Raw genomic sequence first — 20000 nt, 5'->3', positions numbered from 1 at the left:
TATGCATATACACACATACACATACATGTGTATGTGTGTATCGACAATAATAAATGCAGCCGTTTCTAGTCCACTGTAGGATAAAGGCCACAGATGCGTTTATTAATCTCTGGGGTTTGGCCATTTCTTATATATATATATATATATATATATATATATATATATATATATATATATATATATATATATATGTATATACATATATTATATATATACATATATATATATATATATATATATATATATATATATATATATATATATATATATATATATATGTGTGTGTGTATGTATATAATATATATATATATATATATATTATATATAGATATATATTATTATATATATACATATATATACAGTATATATATATATATATATATATATATATATATATATATATATATATATATATATATATATAAAACAACAACAAATGCTGCCGTTGCTAGACCACTGCAGAACAAAAGGCCTCAGGCATATCCTTATTCACATCTGGGGTTTGGCCAGTTTTCATCACCACGCTGGCCACTGCAGATTGGTGATGGTAGGGGACTTTAGTCTGATCGTTCACAGCAGACCAACCTAGTATGGGTGCACCTGACTAGTACAATATCATGGTGATACACAAGTACTTTCACCCCGTTAATGTATCCCTAATCAGAAAGTGTGTATATGTTTGTTTAAATGTGTACATATGTTATTTCATTACTGTTGAAAAATCTAACATTCGGATGTTAAATATACTTCAAATTTCTTAGATGCTAATGAGTTATATTAGAATTTTAAAGACAATAATGTCTTGCGTGTTCCATATCATCCTTCGAAAAATTGCAAAGTTTTAGTTTTTTAAAGACACCAATTTCATGCTTGTTCTATATCATCTTTCCCTGGAAAAAATGGCAAAGTTTTTCCACAATGGAAAAATCACATAAATCAATTGATATCTGTTGAATTTGACGTAATTTCCAGGAGTTATTCTTTGTTTTCCTTGTATTAAAATTTTTCATTTTTATCTACTCCTCTTCGAAGATTTCATTTCTCTCATAGTTCATGATATTAACATTTTTTTACCAATGGTGGTTTAACCTGCATCTGTTCATGTTAATCTTAGATGTAGGTTGGCCAGGGCACCAGCCGCCCGTTGAGATACTACCACTGGAGAGTTATTGGTTCTTTGACTGGCCAGACAGTAATGCATTGGATCCCTCTCTCTGGTTACGGCTTATTTTTTCTTTGCCTACGCATACACCGAATAGTCTGGCCTATTCTTTACAGATTCTCGTCTTTCCTCATACACCTGATAATATTGAGATTACAAAACACTTCTTCACCCAAGGGGTTAATCACTGTACTGTAATTGTTCAGTGGCTAATTTCATATTGGTAAGGGTAGAAGAGACTCTTTAGTTATAGTAAACAGCTCTTCTAGGAGAAGGACACTCTGAAATCAAACCATTGTTGTCTAGTCTTGTGTAGAGCCATGGCCTCTGTACCATGGTGTATCACTGTCTTGGGAGAGAGTTCTCTTGCTTGAGGGTACATTCAGGCACACTGTTCTATCTTATTTCTCTTTCTCTTGGTTCTTTCAGTGTTTATAGTTTATAAATGAAAAGTATATTTTAATGTTGTTATTGTTAATTAATTCTATGGCAGTTTCCTTATTTCCTTTCCTCACTAGGCTATTTTCCCTGTTGCAGCCCTAGGGCCTATAGCATCCTGCTTTTCAAACTAGGGTTGTAGCTTAGCAAGTAATGATAATAATAATAATAATAATAATAATAATAATAATAATAATAATAATAATTATAACAACAATAATAATAATGAAAAATAATAAAAATAATAATAATAATAATAATAATAATAAGATAAAATTGGAATCAATGCTGACGTACATACCACACTTACCACGTATTGCTACCTACATACGAATCGTTCTAAAAGCCAACTCATTGTGAAAGAACCATGAAATACAGCATCCGGAGGAACATTAAAGTACCTTCGCATTAATCAAATGATTAAGAAAAAAATCCCTCAACGAATGAAATCACTCGCATTATCATCTCAATGCATCTCGAGATCATAAAGTTTATGCTTTCGGATCGTAAAATAGAGATATTAAGTGTCCGGGAGTAACAATTTCGAATCACTCGCCTAAGTATGACTTTAAGACGCCGAGGAAATTGTATATCAGCTGACCTCGCGAACCGCAGACGTGTAAATTCGGTCTTTATGCGAAGTCGTAAACTGAGATGTGAGAGAAAACAGTGGAGATGTAAAAAGAGCAATTTGTATTTGGGAGCGACACAGATCGCTTTTCGAGGCTTAAGCATTATGGCCTGTGTGATAATTGCACGAATGTAAAGGTGGGTTTGCACTGTCGAATGGTTCGTCGAACGTGGTTCGACAGATATGTGTTTGAAGTGATGTTCGAACGTATGAACAATTTGCATTTGGGAGCGACGCAAGATAGATGTTCGCGGCTTAAGCATTATGGCCCGTGTGATAATTGCATGAATGGAAAAGCAGGTTTACAATATCGAACGCGGTTCGACAGGCAAGTGTTTGAAGTGATGTTCGAACATGTGAACGGGGTATTTGGTTGTCGAACACGCTCATCAAACGGTTCGAAGTCTGTTCTCACCTGACTTTTATGGCCGAGACTTCATCATCCACAAACCTCATACATTTATGGCGGACTCCACCTCTTCAAACCGTTTGACAACAGGGTTCGACAACCAGGTTGCTGTGACCTGATTGGTAACGTCTCTGCCTGGTGTTTGCCAGTCGGGGGTTCGAGTCCCGCTCAGACTCGTTGGTGCCTTTAGGGTCTGCAACCTTACCATCCTTGTGAGCTAAGTTTGGGGGGTTTGGGGGAGCCTATAGGTCTATCTGCTGAGTCATCAGCAGCCACTGCCTAGGCCTCCCTGGTCCTAGCTTGGGTGGAGAGGAGGCTTGGGCGCTGATCATATAATATATGGTCAGTCTTTAGGGCATTGTCCTGATTGCTAGGGCAATGTCACTGTCCCTTACCTCTGCCATTCATGAGCGACCTTTAAACCTCATACATTTATGGGTGACTCCACCTCTTCAAACCGTTTGACAAACAGGTTCGACAACCGGGTTCGACAACCGAGTTCGACAACTGCGTTCGACGAACCGTCCGACCGTGAAAAACCCGCTTAATACCTCATCGGAATATATGATGCTATTTGTCAGGGAATTATTCTCCTTTGTTATTTCTTGGCAAGTGAAGACTTCTTGGCAACTTCAGATGTTTGGGAGAATAATTGACGAGCGAGGGTCAAAGATATTTCTTTCCCAGCTTCCTGTTTGTGTAGTTCATGTGTGTAGTTCATTCTATGCTTAAGGCTATATGTTGTTTACCTGTTTCTTGTTGCATTTGATAAAAATTTGGGTATTATTATTATTATTATTATTATTATTATTATTATTATCTTTAATAATAATGATAATAATAATAATAATAATTATAATAATAATAATGTTAATAATAATAATAATAATAATAATAATAATTATCATTATTATTATAATTATTATTATTATTACTAGCTAAGCTACACCCCTAGTTGGAAATGCAGAGGGCTATAAGCCTAAGGACTCAAACAGGAAAAAATAGCCCAGTGAGGAAAGGAAAGGAATTGTTAGGGGTTAGTATTACTAATCATGTTAATAATCTACAATTATTGATGTTTTTGGAAGGATTAATTCGTAAGACAAGCATTTTTACTTAAGCCAAATTTAGATAATCTTCCTTTTACAAAATTAATGTTTATTGGGAGAAACACATTGAGATATATTTTAACTTTATTTAATGGAATAAAATCAACAAATTTATCTTTTTATTATCAATACCATTATTATTATTATTATCATCTTTATTATAATTATTATTATTATTATTATTATTATTATTATTATTATTATTATTATTATTATTATCATTATTGTTATTTTTATTATTATTATTATTATTATTATTATTATTATTATTATTATTATTACCTAAGCTACAACCCTAGTTGGAAAAGCAAGATGCTATAAACCCAAGGGCTCCAACGCGGGAAAATACCCCAGTGAGGAAAGGAAATAAGGAAGTAACGATATAAGAAGTAATGAAAAATTAAAATAAGATATTTTAAAAACATTAACAACATTAAAAAGATATTTTATATATAAACTATGAAAGGACTTATGTAAGCCTTTTCAACATGAAAACATTTGCTGGGAACATGTTCAGACATTCACAGACTTCCATTGTTTAAAAAACATTAACATAAACTTTAACTTCCTAATATTATTTCTTAGAATAGATATTGTGAGATAAATTTAAAGAAATGAACTTACTAGAGCAGAGACAATTGTTATATTTTTTTATTTCTTATAAAAGGGTAATAAAGTAAACATAAAATAGATAGGTTTAATATTTTCTTTATCACTGAAATGTTATTTTGGTTTTATAAAAGGTTAACTATTGGGAGATGATGATTTGTGTCTGCCAAATATCAGATAACTAATTTTAATTGGTTTATAAAATTTGGGGAAAAGGTATATGTGTATATATATATATATATATATATATATATATATATATATATATATATATATATATATATACATATATATATATATATGAAAGATCTATTTAAGTGTTGTTGCTATTCTTAAAGTGGTTTATTTTAATTGTTCTTTCTTCTCTTGTAGCTTATTATTACCTTTTTTCCACAATGGGCTATTTTTCCCTGTTGGAGCCCTTTGGCTTATATCATCCTATTTTTTTTAACTAGGGTTGTAACTTAGCAGGTAAGTATAATAATAGTAATAATAATAACTATAATAATAATAATAATAATAATAATAGTAGCAATAATATAGCATCCTGCTTTTCCGACTAGGGTTGTAACTTAGCCAGAAATATTAACAATAATAATAATAATAATAATAATGATAATACTACTACTACTACTACTACTACTACTACTACTAATAATAATAATAATAATGATAATAATAATAATAATAATAATAATAATAAAAACAGCAATAATAATAATCTCAATTGGTTACCTCAACAGTTGAGCTCCAAGCGAATGAACATCTAACGTTGAGACACAGATAAAAGGTCACGGGGAAAAAGGACAAAGAAAACGGAAACAACCCCCCTCCCCCCCTCCAATGACTGACATGACTATCCCCCATCCCTCAATTCAAGCCCCTGTTGTTATCATTCCCTCCCATCCACTACTTCCTATTTCTCTCTTTTTTTTTAAGGGAAGTTTATCCTTTATGGAATAATGGGCCAAAAGCTTTTAATTGACTCTATCTATCTATCTATCTATCTATCTATCTATCTATCTATCTATCTATCTATATATATATATATATGTGTGTGTGTGTGCGTGTGTGTGTATGTGTGTAAGTATAAAAGGAAGAGGATAGAAGAAAAGTATCTCATTTTCCAAGTCCATTTTCAAATATAGATACACTTGTATATATATATATATATATATATATATATATATATATATATATATATATATATATATATATATATATATATACATATATATATACATTATATATATAATATATATATATACATTGTATATATATATATATATATATATATATATATATATATATATATATATATATATATATATATATATATATATATATGCGTAAAAATCACAGGGAAACTTGGTGTTCAGATGCAAAAGAACCACAGGGAAAAGGAAAATAGGAAATATAAGATTAAGTCCTGACTAGTTTCGTGATACTTCAGAGTATAGATAGATAGATAGAGTGCATCTAATTTTGTTAAAGTTTAAATGGGGTTTCAGCCTTGATTCAGCAACCAGATAGGATTTGGAAAATGGCATCTCTCTCTCTCTCTCTCTCTCTCTCTCTCTCTCTCTCTCTCTCTCTCTCTCTCTCTCTCTCTCTCTAATATATATATATATATATGTGTGTATATATATATATATATATATATATATATATATATATATATATATATATATATATATATATATACACATTATACGTATGTAACCATTTTCACATAAATAAAAAAGATAAAATAGACAACAGAGATTTTTTGCCATTCCTACACATAGACAACCTGACAATACACTGCTAGAACTACTCACAACAAAACACACGTAAAAAAAAAAAAAAAAAATTGCATACTAATCCAGAAGACGGACATGATCCGACCACTATACAATTACGTTCGTTAGGGAGAAAGGTATTCAACAAGTCTACATGAGATGTAAATAAGTATTAATGTTTAACGCAAGATCCGTAAGTACTTTATGAGCCTTGGTCGAGTGCCCATATGGTCAGTAAGTCCCAATAAGTAATGGGAAATCTTTGTGACAGCTACCTTTAAGTTGCATAAGTAATTGCACGATATTTCTTCATCGTTTTGACCGACGATGGTCAATAACCTTTTTTGCTATTTTAGAATGCGTGGAAAGTCTCCAAGACGAGTATATAGGTAAACATATTATTATTATCTCCTCCTACGCCTATTGACGCAAAGGGCCTCGGTTAGATTTCGCCAGTCGTCTCTATCTTGAGCTTTTGATTCAATATTTCTCCATTCCTAATCTCCTACTTTATGCTTCATAGTCCTCAGCCATGTAGGCCTGGGTCTTCCTACTCTTCTAGTGCCTTGTGGAGCCTAACTGAACATTTGGTGAACTAATCTCTCTTGGGGAGTGCGAAGAGCATGCCCAAATCATCTCCATCTACCCTTCATCATTGTCTTATCCACATATGAATTTTTAAGGTACACAGTTAACTAGCAGGAATGAGGTTTTGAAGGTTTAAAGGCCGCTCATGAATGGTAAAGGCAAGGGACAGTGCCTTTACCCTAGCAAGCGGGACAATGCCCTAGAGGCATAGCGACTGATCACATACACATATGAACAATGAGCGTGCAAAGTCCCCAAGAGGGGTATATAGGTAAACAGATTAAAAACGTATGAATTATCAAGGTATACAGGTAAATAGCTATAAGATGGTGTAAAGTCCCCGAGATAGGTATATAGGTAAACATATAAACGTATGAATTATTGATGTATACAGGTAACTATACTCATTCTTTTTAATGAGGCACATTTGCACTGACTCGCAGCGGTGCCCTTTTAGCTCGGAAAAGTTTCCTGCTCTCTGATTGGTTAGAATTACCTTGTCCAACCAATCAGCGATCAGGAAACTTTTCCGATTCGAAAGGGCACCCCTGTGAGTCGGTACAAATCTGCCTCACTGAAAAGAATTGACTAGAGCAGAAAGAAGGTTTTAAAGGTTTAAAGGCCGCTCATGAATGATAAAGGCAAGGGACAGTGCCTTTACCCTAGCAAGCAGGACAATGCCCTAGAGGCATAGAGACTGATCACATATACATATGAACAACGCGCGTGCAAAGTCCTCAAGACAGGTATATAGGTAAACAGATTAAAAACGTAAGAATTATCAAGGTATATAGCTATGGCATTGTCACTGTCACTTGTCTCTGCCATTCATGAGTGGCCTTTAAACCTTTAAACACATTAAGGCTAATTTGCAACGCTAGATCACGGACTAGATCAATCAGTTATTGAATAAGTGGTCCAAAGTTATGGCAGCAAGATGCTAAAAGATGCCAGAATAGTTTTCAAGTCGCTTCCTTTCGTCCACCCTCGTCAGCGCCTCCGTCTCAAGGTCGCCCCTTTAACCACAGTCTTCCTCTCCATTCCTTTGAAGGGCTTTGCGCCCCTCGGTAAGCTCTCCCCTCTTTGCCTTTAATCTGCAGATAATTAGATTAAGGCTTCTTTAGTCTCCCGTAGAAAGATCCAGTGTCGGCGGACATTAAGGATACGATAAATTCCTTAGCTGGACATCTTGTTTTAACTGGTGTGCATTTTATTTCTTGGCTTAGATAGATTTAGTTTATGTTTTTATAGTAATGAATCAATTGATTCCTGCATTCAGAGCTGAAATAATTGCCGAATATTTGTTTGTTATTAACATTAGATGAACAATCAATTCATCATGAAACGAAACCTTTCAAAGTTTAAGAGTCCAAACAAGCATCCAGAATAGACTATATTGACGTAAGTCCAGTTCACCACTTGGAATCTTAGGAGCAAATAAGACTTCCCATAATCTATTTAAATCACCCTATCTCCCCCTCTCCCCTCTAAAAATATCCGGCCCCTAATCCCTCTAAAATTGAGCCTTTAATTTCAATAGACTATATTGACGTAAGTCCAGTTCACCACATAGCATCTTAAAATCAAATAGGACTACCCATAATCCATTTGAATTCTCATACTCTCTCCCCTACCACTCTAACAATATCAGCTCCCAAATCCATCTATAATTGAGTAATTTTAAAAGTTCAAGCAAGAAACTGGAATAACCTCTATATTGACGCACGTAAAGATCACGACTTATCATCTTAACCAGATAAGACTTCCATAATCCGTTTAAATCACCCTTCTACCCCTCTAACAACATCCGGGACCCCATTCCCTCTAAAAATGAATATTTGAAGTTGAAGCAAGCAACCAGAAGAGCCTCTATACTGTTGCAAGCCAAGATTACAATCTATCATCTTAAAACCAGATAAGACTTCCCATAATCCATTTAAACCTCCCTACTCTCCCCCTTCCCCTCTAATAACATCCGGACCCCAATCCATCTAAAATTGAGTCTTTAATTTCAAAATTTTAAAAGTTCAAGCATGCAACTCAAGGAACCTCTATACTGACGCAAGTCAAGATCACAACTTATCATCTTAACCAGATAAGACTTCCCATAATCCATTAAAATCACCCTGCCATCCCCCCCCCCTTTTCTCTAACAATATCCAGCCCCCACTCCCTCTAAAAAGGAATTTTTTAAGTTTAAAAGTTCAAGCAAGCACCCAGAAGAACCTCTATACTGACGCAAGTCAAGATCACAACTTATCTTAACCAATAAGAGTTCCCATAATCCATTTAAATCACCCTACCATCCCCCCTCCCCTCTAAAAACACCCGGCCCCTGATCCATCTAAAATTGAGTCTTTAATTTCAAAATTTTAAAAGTTTAAGCATGCAACTCGAAGAGCCTCTATATTGACGCACGTCAAGATCACACAACTTATCATCTTAACCAGATAAGACTTCCATAATCCATTTAAATCACCCTACTAACCCCCCCTCTTTAACAACATCCGGCCCCCAATCCATCCAAAATTGAGTAATTTTAAAAGTTCAAGCAAGCAACATAAGAGCCTCTATACTGTCGCAAGTCAAGATTACAATATATCATCTTAAAACCAGATAAGACTTCCCATAATCAATTTAAATCACCCTACCCTTTCCAACAACATCCTGCCCCCAAAGACACCCCACCCTCATCTAAAATCGAGTCTTCTCCCCATCCTTCAGGTATCCCAGGGCTTCGCCATCCTCCGCCAGCACGTGCCCCACGCCGCCCGCAAGAAGAAGCTCAGCAAAGTGGAGACCCTGCGCTGCGCTGTCGAGTACATCCGGGGCTTACAGCTGCTCCTGGATAATCACCCCCCGGCTGTCACGCAACCCCACCACATTCACCCCCACCATCTCCAGGGGATGCTTCCTTTGAGTTCAACCTCCTCCACCTCCTCCTCTTCCACTACCTCCAGCACCTCAGCGTCCTCCTCCTCCGCCGGCCACTATCACCACCAACAGCTGCCTCCCCAGGTGTTCCTGCATCCCCACCACCAGGGTATTGAGCCGCATATTCTCAAACTGCCGACTGCTGAGGATACTTATCAGGGTCTGGGACAGATGAGGTGAGGACAAAGAAGGAATGTGTTTGTTTTTAATGTCGTTACTGTTTTAGAATACTTGATTTTCTCGTTGTGTCCTTTCCTTACTGGGCTGTTTTTCCTTGTTGGAGCCTTTGGGCTTATAGCTTTTTGCTTTTTCAACTAGGGTTGTAGGTTAGATAATAATAATAATAATAATAATAATAATAATAATAATAATAATAGCTTTTCTTGTAATTTATTAATTTCCTTATTTCCTTTCCTCATTGGCCTATTTTCCTTGTTGGAGCCCTTGGGCTTGTAGCATCCTGCTTTTTCCAACTAGGTTTGCATCTTAGCAAGTAATAATAATAATAATAATAATAATAATAATAATAGTAATAATAATAATAATAATTTCTCTTGTAGTTTATTTATTTCCTTATTTCCTTTCCTCACTGGGCTATTTGTCCCTGTTGGAGCTCTTGGGATTATAGGATCCTTCTTTTCCAACTAGGTTTGTAGCTTAGCAAGTAACAACAACAACAACAATAATTATAATAATAATAATAATGATAATAATAATAATAATAATCAATCACATTTTCATCAGCTGTTAAAACTAGGTTTTGACCTTTGAGATTTGATTAATTTTTCTCATAGAACTGTAACAGCAATTGTCAGCCTTACTCACAATAGATGAATAAATTGAATAAATAAATGGATAGATTTCCTAAGAGAATATGGCTTTATATTATCGATTGAAATCTCTTTGTATTTATGTCATATGGAACTAATTGTCTATCGTAGAAGTGGAACTGTTTATGCATCGTAGGGATGGATTATTTATCGTAGATATGAACCTATTTGTCTGTCGTAGGGATAGAACTGTGTATCTATCGTAGAAGTGGAACTATCTATTTACCGTAGTGATGGAACTATTTGTCTATCGTAGAAGTGGAACTATTTATATATCGTAGGGATGGAACTATTTGTCTATCGTAGAAGTGGAACTATTTATGTATTGTAGGAATGGAACTATTTATTTATCGTAGGGATGGAACTATTTGTCTACCGTAGATGTGGAACTATTTATCTATAAACTATTTATTTATCATAGGGCTCGAACTATTTGTCTATCGTAGAAGTGGAATTATTTATTTATTGTAGGGATGGAACTATTTATTCATCGTAGGGATGGAACTATTTGCTTATCGTAGAAGTAGAACTATTTATCCCATAGTAGAGATAGAGAACTGTTTGTCTATCATATAAGTAGAGATATTTATCTAATATAGAGGTTGGATATTTATCTATCGTAGAGATGAAACTGTTTGTCTATCGTAGGGACGGAGCTATTTGTCTATCGTAGACGTGGAACTATTTATTTATCATAGGAAGGGAACTATTTGTCTATCGTAAGGATGAAATTATTTGTCTATCGTAGAAGTTGAATTACTTATCTAACTTAGGGATAGAAGTATTTGTCTATCGTAGAAGTGGAACTATTTATCTATCGTAGAAGTGGAACTATTTATGTATCGTAGAAGTGGAACTGTTTAACTATCGTAGGGACGAACTATTTGTCTATTGTAGAGGTGGAATATTTATCTGTCGTAAAAATGTAACTGTTTATCTATCGTAGGGACGGAACCATTCCTCTATCGTAGAAGTGGAAATACTCATTTATCGTAGGGACGGAACTATTTATCTATCGTAGAAGTGTAACTATTCATCTATCGTAAGGACGGAACTGTTTATCAAAAGCTAAAAAAACCCTATTGTTCCCCTTTTACAGATACGATGGCCCAGACGGCGCCTTCCTCCGGACATCCCCTTGCAACAGCTCCGACATATCCCCCACCAGCTCCTTCTACGAGCAGAAATTCACTCCTCCAGGAAGTACAGCCGAGCCTCCGGGGACCAACACCTCCCCTACGAGTACCACCTCCTCCTCCTCTTCCACGTCTCCCTCCAGTTTGCCCTTGGGCGTCATCAAGACAGAAGGCAACGAGGAGATTAGAAACTACGGCCGGGAAGAACAGGACCTCCTGGAAGCCTTGGCGTGGTGGCAACATAACATTAATTGAGTCCCTTGTTCCTCTGGGCTCCACCGTGTTCTTCCGTGTTCCCCGGGGTTCCACTTGATGGTTTTTCGTGTACTACGCTGTTAATTGGTACTTCAGCGTGGTATTTCAGCCACTTCGTTAACGCTGAGTTGGTGAGATTCGATGTCCCTTTTTTTTTTGTCATCTAGATTTCATCTTACACAGACGTACGAGAGTAGCCAAATGATTTCATCTAATTAATGCAGAGAGGGACTAGTGTATCTAGTAAACCAACAAATTATTAGATTACTAGATTATCTAGTTTATCTAGAGTACCAACAAGATAAGCGACAATTTCTCCTATGATTATTTATTTCTCTTCTTTGTACTAAGATGAAGTTAGTCCCGTGTTATGGGTCTTCGCAAGGCCTCTGAAGGTGAGGAAGCTCGAGGTCTCCGGGCGTTCACCTCGAAGTATTATGGCCTTCGCCCCTAGTCAGACTTTTGCAATTGCGATTGGACAGTTTACTCGATGTGACAATCGTTACTTGAAGCCCCGAAGACGTGTATTAATAATTCTCGTCGATATAATGTAGTTCCTTTGTTGAAAGACTTGAAGAAGAAGAAAGACGTCAGGTTATGCATTTGAAAAATATTGTAGTTCCTTTGTCGGAAGACTGAAGAAAGACGTCAGGTTATGCATTTGAAAAACATTGTAGTTCCTTTGTCGAAATACTTGAAGAAGAAGAAGGACGTCAAGTTATGCATTTGAAAAATATTGTAGTTCCTTTGTTGAAAGACTTGAAGGAGAAGAAAGACGTCAGGTTATGCATTTGAATAATATTGTGGTTCCTTTGTCGAAAGACTTGAAGAAGAAGAAAGGCGTAAAGTTATGCATTTGAAAAATATTGTAGTTTCTTTGTCGAAAGACTTTAAGGAGAAGGAAGAAGTCAGGTTATGCATTTAAAAAATACTGTGGTTTCTTTGTTAAAAGACTCGAAGAAGAAGAAAGAGGTCAAGTTATGCATTTGAAAAATATTGTAGTTTATTTGTCGAAAGACTTGAAGAAGAAAGACGTCAGGTTATGCATTTGAAAAATATTGTGGTTCCTTTGTCGAAAGACTTGAAGGTGAAGAAAGACGTCAAGTTATGCATTTGAAAAATATTGTAGTTTATTTGTCGAAAGATTTGGAGAAGAAGAAAGACGTCAGATTTTCCATTTGAAAAATATTGTAGTTCCTTTTTCGAAATACTTGAAAAAGAAGAAAGGAGTCAGGTTATGCATTGAAAAACATTGTAGTTCCTTTGTCGAAAGACTTGAAGGAGAAGAAAGGCGTCAGGTTATGCATTTGAAAAATATTGTAGTTTCTTTGTCGAAAGACTTGAAGAAGGAAGGCGTCAGGTTATGTATTTGAAAAATATTGTAGTTTCTTTGTCGAAAGACTTGAAGAAGGAAGGCGTCAGGTTATGTATTTGAAAAATATTGTAGTTTCTTTGTCGAAAGACTTGAAGAAGAAAGGCGTCAGGTTATGCATTGAAAAATATTGTAGTTCCTTTGTCGAAAGACTTGAAGAAAAAGAAAGACCTCAAGTTATGCATTTGAAAAATATTGTAGTTTCTTTGTCGAAAGACTTGAAGGAGAAGAAAGGTATCAAGTTATGCATTTGAAAATTATTGTAGTTCCTTTGTCGAAATACTTGAAGAAGAAGAAAGACGTCAGGTTATGCATTTGAAAAATATGAAAAATGAATTGATTTAAAACGAAAGCGATGCAAGTACAACGTGATATGGTTATTACTGTGTATTTTGTATAATGTTTCATTATAGCCTAATAAGTATCTACGTACTAAACATATTTTATTCATTTGCCATTTATTGAGTTTTGATATTAAACACCCTCTTGAAAAATTGTTTACTGATGTAGAATGACTTTGTTTTTAATCTTGATTAAATTATTAAAACATTTGTGAAATATATGAATCACGAAACATAATATTCCAGCCAATATAAAGAATCCAAAGATCATAATGCATTATTATGTATTAACATAATGAGCCATTTACCATACTTAATACGAAATAAAAAAAATCTAATGGTAAATTTGATGACAAAATATGAATAAAAATATGATAAACAAACTGAAACTAAGGATTAGTGATAAAATATCCTTTATGCTTTTTGTTAAGTGTTCGTACATATTCATTTGATAATTGCAATAAATTTAATGCATCGAAATGCACTTTTATTTGCTGAAAAATGCACCTGCACATAATTTATGTTTAGAATAATAGATGTTATTCTAGTCCAATTGATGAGACGCCTGTACAGGCCTTCACACACACACACACACACACACACACGTATATATATATATACACACACACATATACATATATATATATATATATATATATATATATATATATATATACATATTATATATACATATTCATACACATATACAATAAACCTATATCTTATTTGATAGCCATAAGACCTATACACATTTGTAGTATTATTTAATTACTATGTACGTGTAGATTCATTCACAGAACCATGAATGAAATGTGACGTCATCGGAAGAAGATAGAGTCTCATTTGACTGGTATTGAGTTATGAATGAGATTTGCAAATCTTGCGTAAATATTTGGGTGTAATTGTAGTAAAAGGATGTTGAGTGGTTACTTAATGCCATATTTTCTTTAGAAATGAAAATAAATGGATATATACCCAATATCAGTGTATGTTTATATGGATAACAATATATTTATCTAATATCTTTTTCCCTACCGTTATCCCTACACTAAGGGGTCAGTATATATATATATATATATATATATATATATATATATATATATATATATATATATATATATATATGTATATATATATATTTTTATATATATATATATATATATATATATATATATAGAGAGAGAGAGAGAGAGAGAGAGAGAGAGAGAGAGAGAGAGAGACATTAGAGAAGGCGCATCAGGAAACAGACCCCTTAATTTACGACGGACAACGGTTGGAAAGAAGTATATATATATATATATATATATATATATATATATATATATATATATATATATATATACATATATATATATATATATATATATATATATATATATACATACATACATACACCAAATATCCCAAATCATGATAATGTTTATGTCCAATTGCAAATGTATCAAAGAATATCTGGATAATTGCAACATTCTTCATATTGAAATTCAGACTACCTATCTACATTTCTCTCAGATTTGCCTTTTTCTTTAGTGCCTTGGCTGAATCATATTCCAGAATGTGCCTTTCTGAATTCACCTGTATCTTCCAGAAAATAATAAAGTGCCTTATATTGTAAGATAGATCTCATAAAACTTTTTGAACACAGCATTTTAAGTACGTTTTTGTATCTTATATCACACTGGAAGTCGTATTGAACAGTGTGAACTTTTTGTCTATGATTATCTTATGTTTATTATCACACTGAAAGTCCCTGAACAGTGTACAGATTTATCTTTTTTAATAATTACCGGAATTATTTATACCTTTATAAGTTATTTTTTTTCGCAATACTGTCTCCTAGATGTTTATCAGTACATTGGAAGTCATATTGAACCATACAGGTATAATTCTTATTTATGATTATTCGGGTAATTTTACCTTTATCAGTTTTTTTTTTTTTTTTTTTTTTTTTTTTTTTTTTTTTTTTAAATCCTGGGTCTGGACTTAATGTTTACGATTATCAGAGTTATTTTTACCTTTATAATTATTTCTCATAACCCTGTCTCTTAGAAATACAAAGAGATAAATGGCGTGTGTCAAGTGCAGAATCGAGTATGCTGTATCAATTTTAGCATAATTATAAGAGCGAATGATAACCTGTTCTAATACCAATACTTTGAAATATGTCTTTGAAAGTCATTAGTGTTCAATGATGTTTCCCTGCTCCAGTACAGGACCAATGACCGTAACGAATCTGTCTTCACACTCTGCTATTTTGCATATAAATCTACACTTTTTCTTATAACACCATCTGACATAAATCATAGTTTTATGTAAGATAAAATGTCCAACAGGCACTGCTAATGAACCACGAATATTTCTCGCGAAACGAATAGCGTGGAGGAGTGGCAGACGAGTTTTAGTGTTCTTTTGTTGAAAGGGGTAAAATAAAAAAAGAAGATATTCTTGGTAATAATACTTTATCACGTCTCTGCCACACCTCCCAAAAAAGAGGAAGATGGAAAAAATCGTACTCAGGGTTATTTTACCATTTAAGGGAATACCTTAGTTACCCATGTGAGAGATTCTTCGCAAAGAAAACGCTTTACTTTTGTGTTTTACTTCGCTTTTATTTTGATTTTGCATATTTATCATTTAAGGGAAATAACCAAGTTACCCATGTGAGAGACTCTACGTAAAGAAAACGGTTTACTTTTTTTTGGGTATTTTGAGTTTGCATATTAATCTTTATGGATACAATGGTATACTTTTTATGTTAAGGCATCGTAAGGTTTAATGCTATTATCACCACATTGTACAAAGTTTTTTTTTATATGAATGCACATTTCACTATTTATGTATTGTCCATAAACAATCATTTCTATATAAAACAATGTATTTTCTTATATGAATAAAAAATATAATTATTGAAAATAGTTTAATTTGACCATATATTTCCCTTATTTATTTTCCTGTTTGTGTTAATGAATTAGACAATTGCTTGTAAATTTTCATATATTATTGTTTATATATCTTCATATATACTGTTTGTATGGGTAGCTATTTGCAAATCTATCATAATTAATTGTACTGTATATGCATTGGATGTGATGTTTCTAGATCCAATGCAAGTTCTTTCATATCATTTATTTTTCTACCTCCTCTATTTTCCCTTTTCGTCATCTCTCTCTCTCTCTCTCTCTCTCTCTCTCTCTCTCTCTCTCTCTCTCTCTCTCTCTCTCTCTCTATATATATATATATATATATATATATATATATGTGTGTGTGTACATATATATATATATATATATATATATATATATATATATATATATATATATATATATATATATATATATGTGTGTGTGTGTGTGTGTGTGTGTGTGTATGTGGTATGTGTGTGCACATATATATATATATATATATATATATATATATATATATATATATATATATATATATACATATATAGATATATATATATATATGTATATATATCTATAACTACTAACCACAATAGTACCTAATACAGAATTCTACCATTGGGAATGTATATCCACTGGAAACTCATTTACGATAAACGCTTCTGGCTGGGCAAGGATTCGAATCTATGCCTCTTAGCCGAAACAATGCCTGCAGGGACGACTTTACCAATCGAGCTATCAAGAGATAGATCGATTGGTACAGTCAAGGATGCTATATCAATTATAAATATGATCCTAATTAAATACTAAAAGCGGGAATGAATAAAGATTTAATAGATAAAAATAAACGAATTTACCCAAAGTAAAGTTATCGTTAAGTTTAAATATTGCTGATCAATTTGACGAACAAAGGAAAATTTAATAATAAAACTACATAAGAACGAAAATATGAAATAAAACGAAATAAAAATTAAGTGCCAAATGAGAGAGACAGGAAAATGTCTCGAAACAGCTCTTCTACGAGAAGGACACTCCAAAATCAAACCATTGTTCTCTAGTCTTGGGTGGTGCCATAGCCTCTGTATCATGGTCTTCCACTGTCTTGGGTTAGAGTTCTCTTGCTTGAGGGTACACTCGGGCACACTATCCTATCTCGTTTCTCTTCCTCTGGTTATGGTAAAGTTTTTATAGTTTATATAGGAAATAGTTATCATAATGTTGCTGTTCTTAAAATATTTTATTTTTCCTTATTTCCTTTCCTCACTGGGCTATTTTGCTAGTTGGGCCCCCTGGGCTTATATCATACTGCTTTTCCAACTAGGGTTGTAGCTTAGCAACTAATAATAATAATAATAACAATAATAATAATAATAATAATAATAATAATAAGCAGGAAATATGCTAATTTCTTGAGCTGTTTAATATACAAAAGTTTTTGCGTCTGATGGAAAATGTTGATGAACTATGGAAAATGGCTAGTGGGGATATATTTAGTTTACTTTATTCCTACAGAGGAAATTAAACATACGAAGGAATCAAATCTTGCCTTAATTCAACCTTGACAACAGGAGATACTACAGTCCATTTCTTTTAGCGAGGCAGATTTGCACAGACTCGTAGCGGTGCCCTTATAGCTCGGAAAAGTTTCCTGATCGCTGATTGGTTAGAATTATCTCGCCAAACCAATCAGCAATCAGGAAACTTTTCGGAACTAAAAGGGCACCGCTGTGAGTCGGTGCAAATCTTCATCGCTAAAAGAAATAGACTATAGTAATTATGATAATAATAATAATAATGATAATATTAATATTAATGATGATGATGATAATAATTATTATTAGTAGTAGTATTGTTATTAGTTTTATTATCATTATTACTATGATATTGATTATTGTTATATAAATATTATTGTAATAATAATAATGATAATAAAAATGATAATAATGATAATATTACTAATAATAATAATAATAATAATAATAATAATAATAATAATCATAATAATGATGATAATATTAATCATAAAATGATGATAACAATGATAATAATAATAATATAAAAAAATAATAATAATCATTATTATTGATATTATTAATATTGAAATTTTTACTATTACAGGTTATTACAACCAGCATTACTATCACAACGGTTATCATTACAACAAGCACATTTATCCCCCCCCCCTCCTCACAACATCTCACATCTTCCAATAAACGAAACAAGTACGACCCCATCCTGCTGGAAAACTTATCCTGGAAAACTCATTAATCCAGAGAATGATGACCCGCCAGAAGAAGTGCCCTACCCGCCTACCTAGCTTCACTTCTCGTCAGGATACTGCCCCGCCTACCTAGCTCCTCTCCTTGTCAGGATCCTGGACCCCCTCCCCACCTATCTTGCTCCACTCCTCGTCAGGCTACTGCCCCGCCTACCTTGCTCCTCTCCTCGTCCGGATCCTGGCCCCTCCCCACCTATCTTGCTCCTCTCCTTGTCAGGGTCCTGCCCCCAGCGCCTATCTTGCTCCTCTCTTCGTCAGGATCCTGCCTCCCCCCCTCCCCCGTTTATATTGCTCCACTCCTCGTTAGGACACTGCCGACTTTGCCCTGCCTATTTTGCTACTCTCCTCGTCAAGATCCTGCCCCCCCCCCCGCCTATCTTGTTCCTCTCCTCGTCAGGCTACTGCCCCGCCTACCTAGCTCCTCTCCTTGTCAGGATCCCACCACCCCGATCTTGCTCCACTCCTCGTCAGGCTCTGTCCCCCACCCATCTTGCTCCTCTCCTCTATGAGGCTCCTGACCACCCCCCCTCAAATCTTGCCCCTTCCCTTGGCAGGCCCCCGCCCTACCCATTTTGCTCCTCTCCTTTATGAGGCTCCTGACCCCCCCCCCTCAAATCTTGCTCCTCCCCTTGGCAAGCCCTCGCCCTGCCTATCTTGCTCCTCTCATCGTCAGGCTCCTGCCCCGCCCTTTTGTTCCTCTCCTCGTCAGGCTACTGCCCCTCATCCTTGCTCCACTGCTTGTCAGGCTCCTGCCCCACTACCTAACTCATCTCCTCATCAGGCCACTACCCGGCTCCTCTTCGCCCTGTCTCAGCGAAGATATAAATACAACCTAAATTACCAGCAGATAATATCTGGGCTTAATGCCTTATTAATGGTCCTTTAAGAGCTCTACGGGTGTCATAATGCTCCAATAACTCTGAAAAAGAGCCTTGTAAATATGACGTCGGTGGGTGATGTGAAGGACTTAAGACGGGGCTCAAGGTACGTCACGGTGGATTTTGGGGGTTTGGGACCAAGTGTGGGCCGTAAAGGAGAGAAAAAAAGGATTGCCGTCTGTATCGGCTATCGGTGGCTAATGCTGTGGGATTACTATCAAAAGGGTTCGTTAGGACATGATCTAGGTATAAGTTGTAAGTCGAGGATATGATTACCGAAGACCTTCATATATGTTGTATATATTTATATATATACATATATATATGTATATATATATATGCATAT

The 20000-nt window shown here is 34.5% G+C and overlaps 1 protein-coding gene across 1 annotated transcript in view; it reads left to right on the top strand.

The window, feature by feature from the left end:
- Positions 1-11966, top strand: part of LOC137645097 (uncharacterized) — a 22170-nt gene extending 10204 nt beyond the window's left edge. The window contains exons 2-3 of the mRNA XM_068377944.1: positions 9452-9837; positions 11591-11966. Of these exons, the coding sequence (XP_068234045.1) occupies positions 9452-9837; positions 11591-11882 (678 nt within the window). The 3' untranslated portion in view covers positions 11883-11966. The remainder of the gene's footprint in view (positions 1-9451; positions 9838-11590) is intronic.
- Positions 11967-20000: the final 8034 nt, after the last annotated feature.

Source organism: Palaemon carinicauda, chromosome 8, assembly GCF_036898095.1.
Source record: "Palaemon carinicauda isolate YSFRI2023 chromosome 8, ASM3689809v2, whole genome shotgun sequence".
NCBI classification, from domain to species: domain Eukaryota; kingdom Metazoa; phylum Arthropoda; class Malacostraca; order Decapoda; family Palaemonidae; genus Palaemon; species Palaemon carinicauda.
This window is presented reverse-complemented; position numbering and strand designations above follow the sequence as displayed.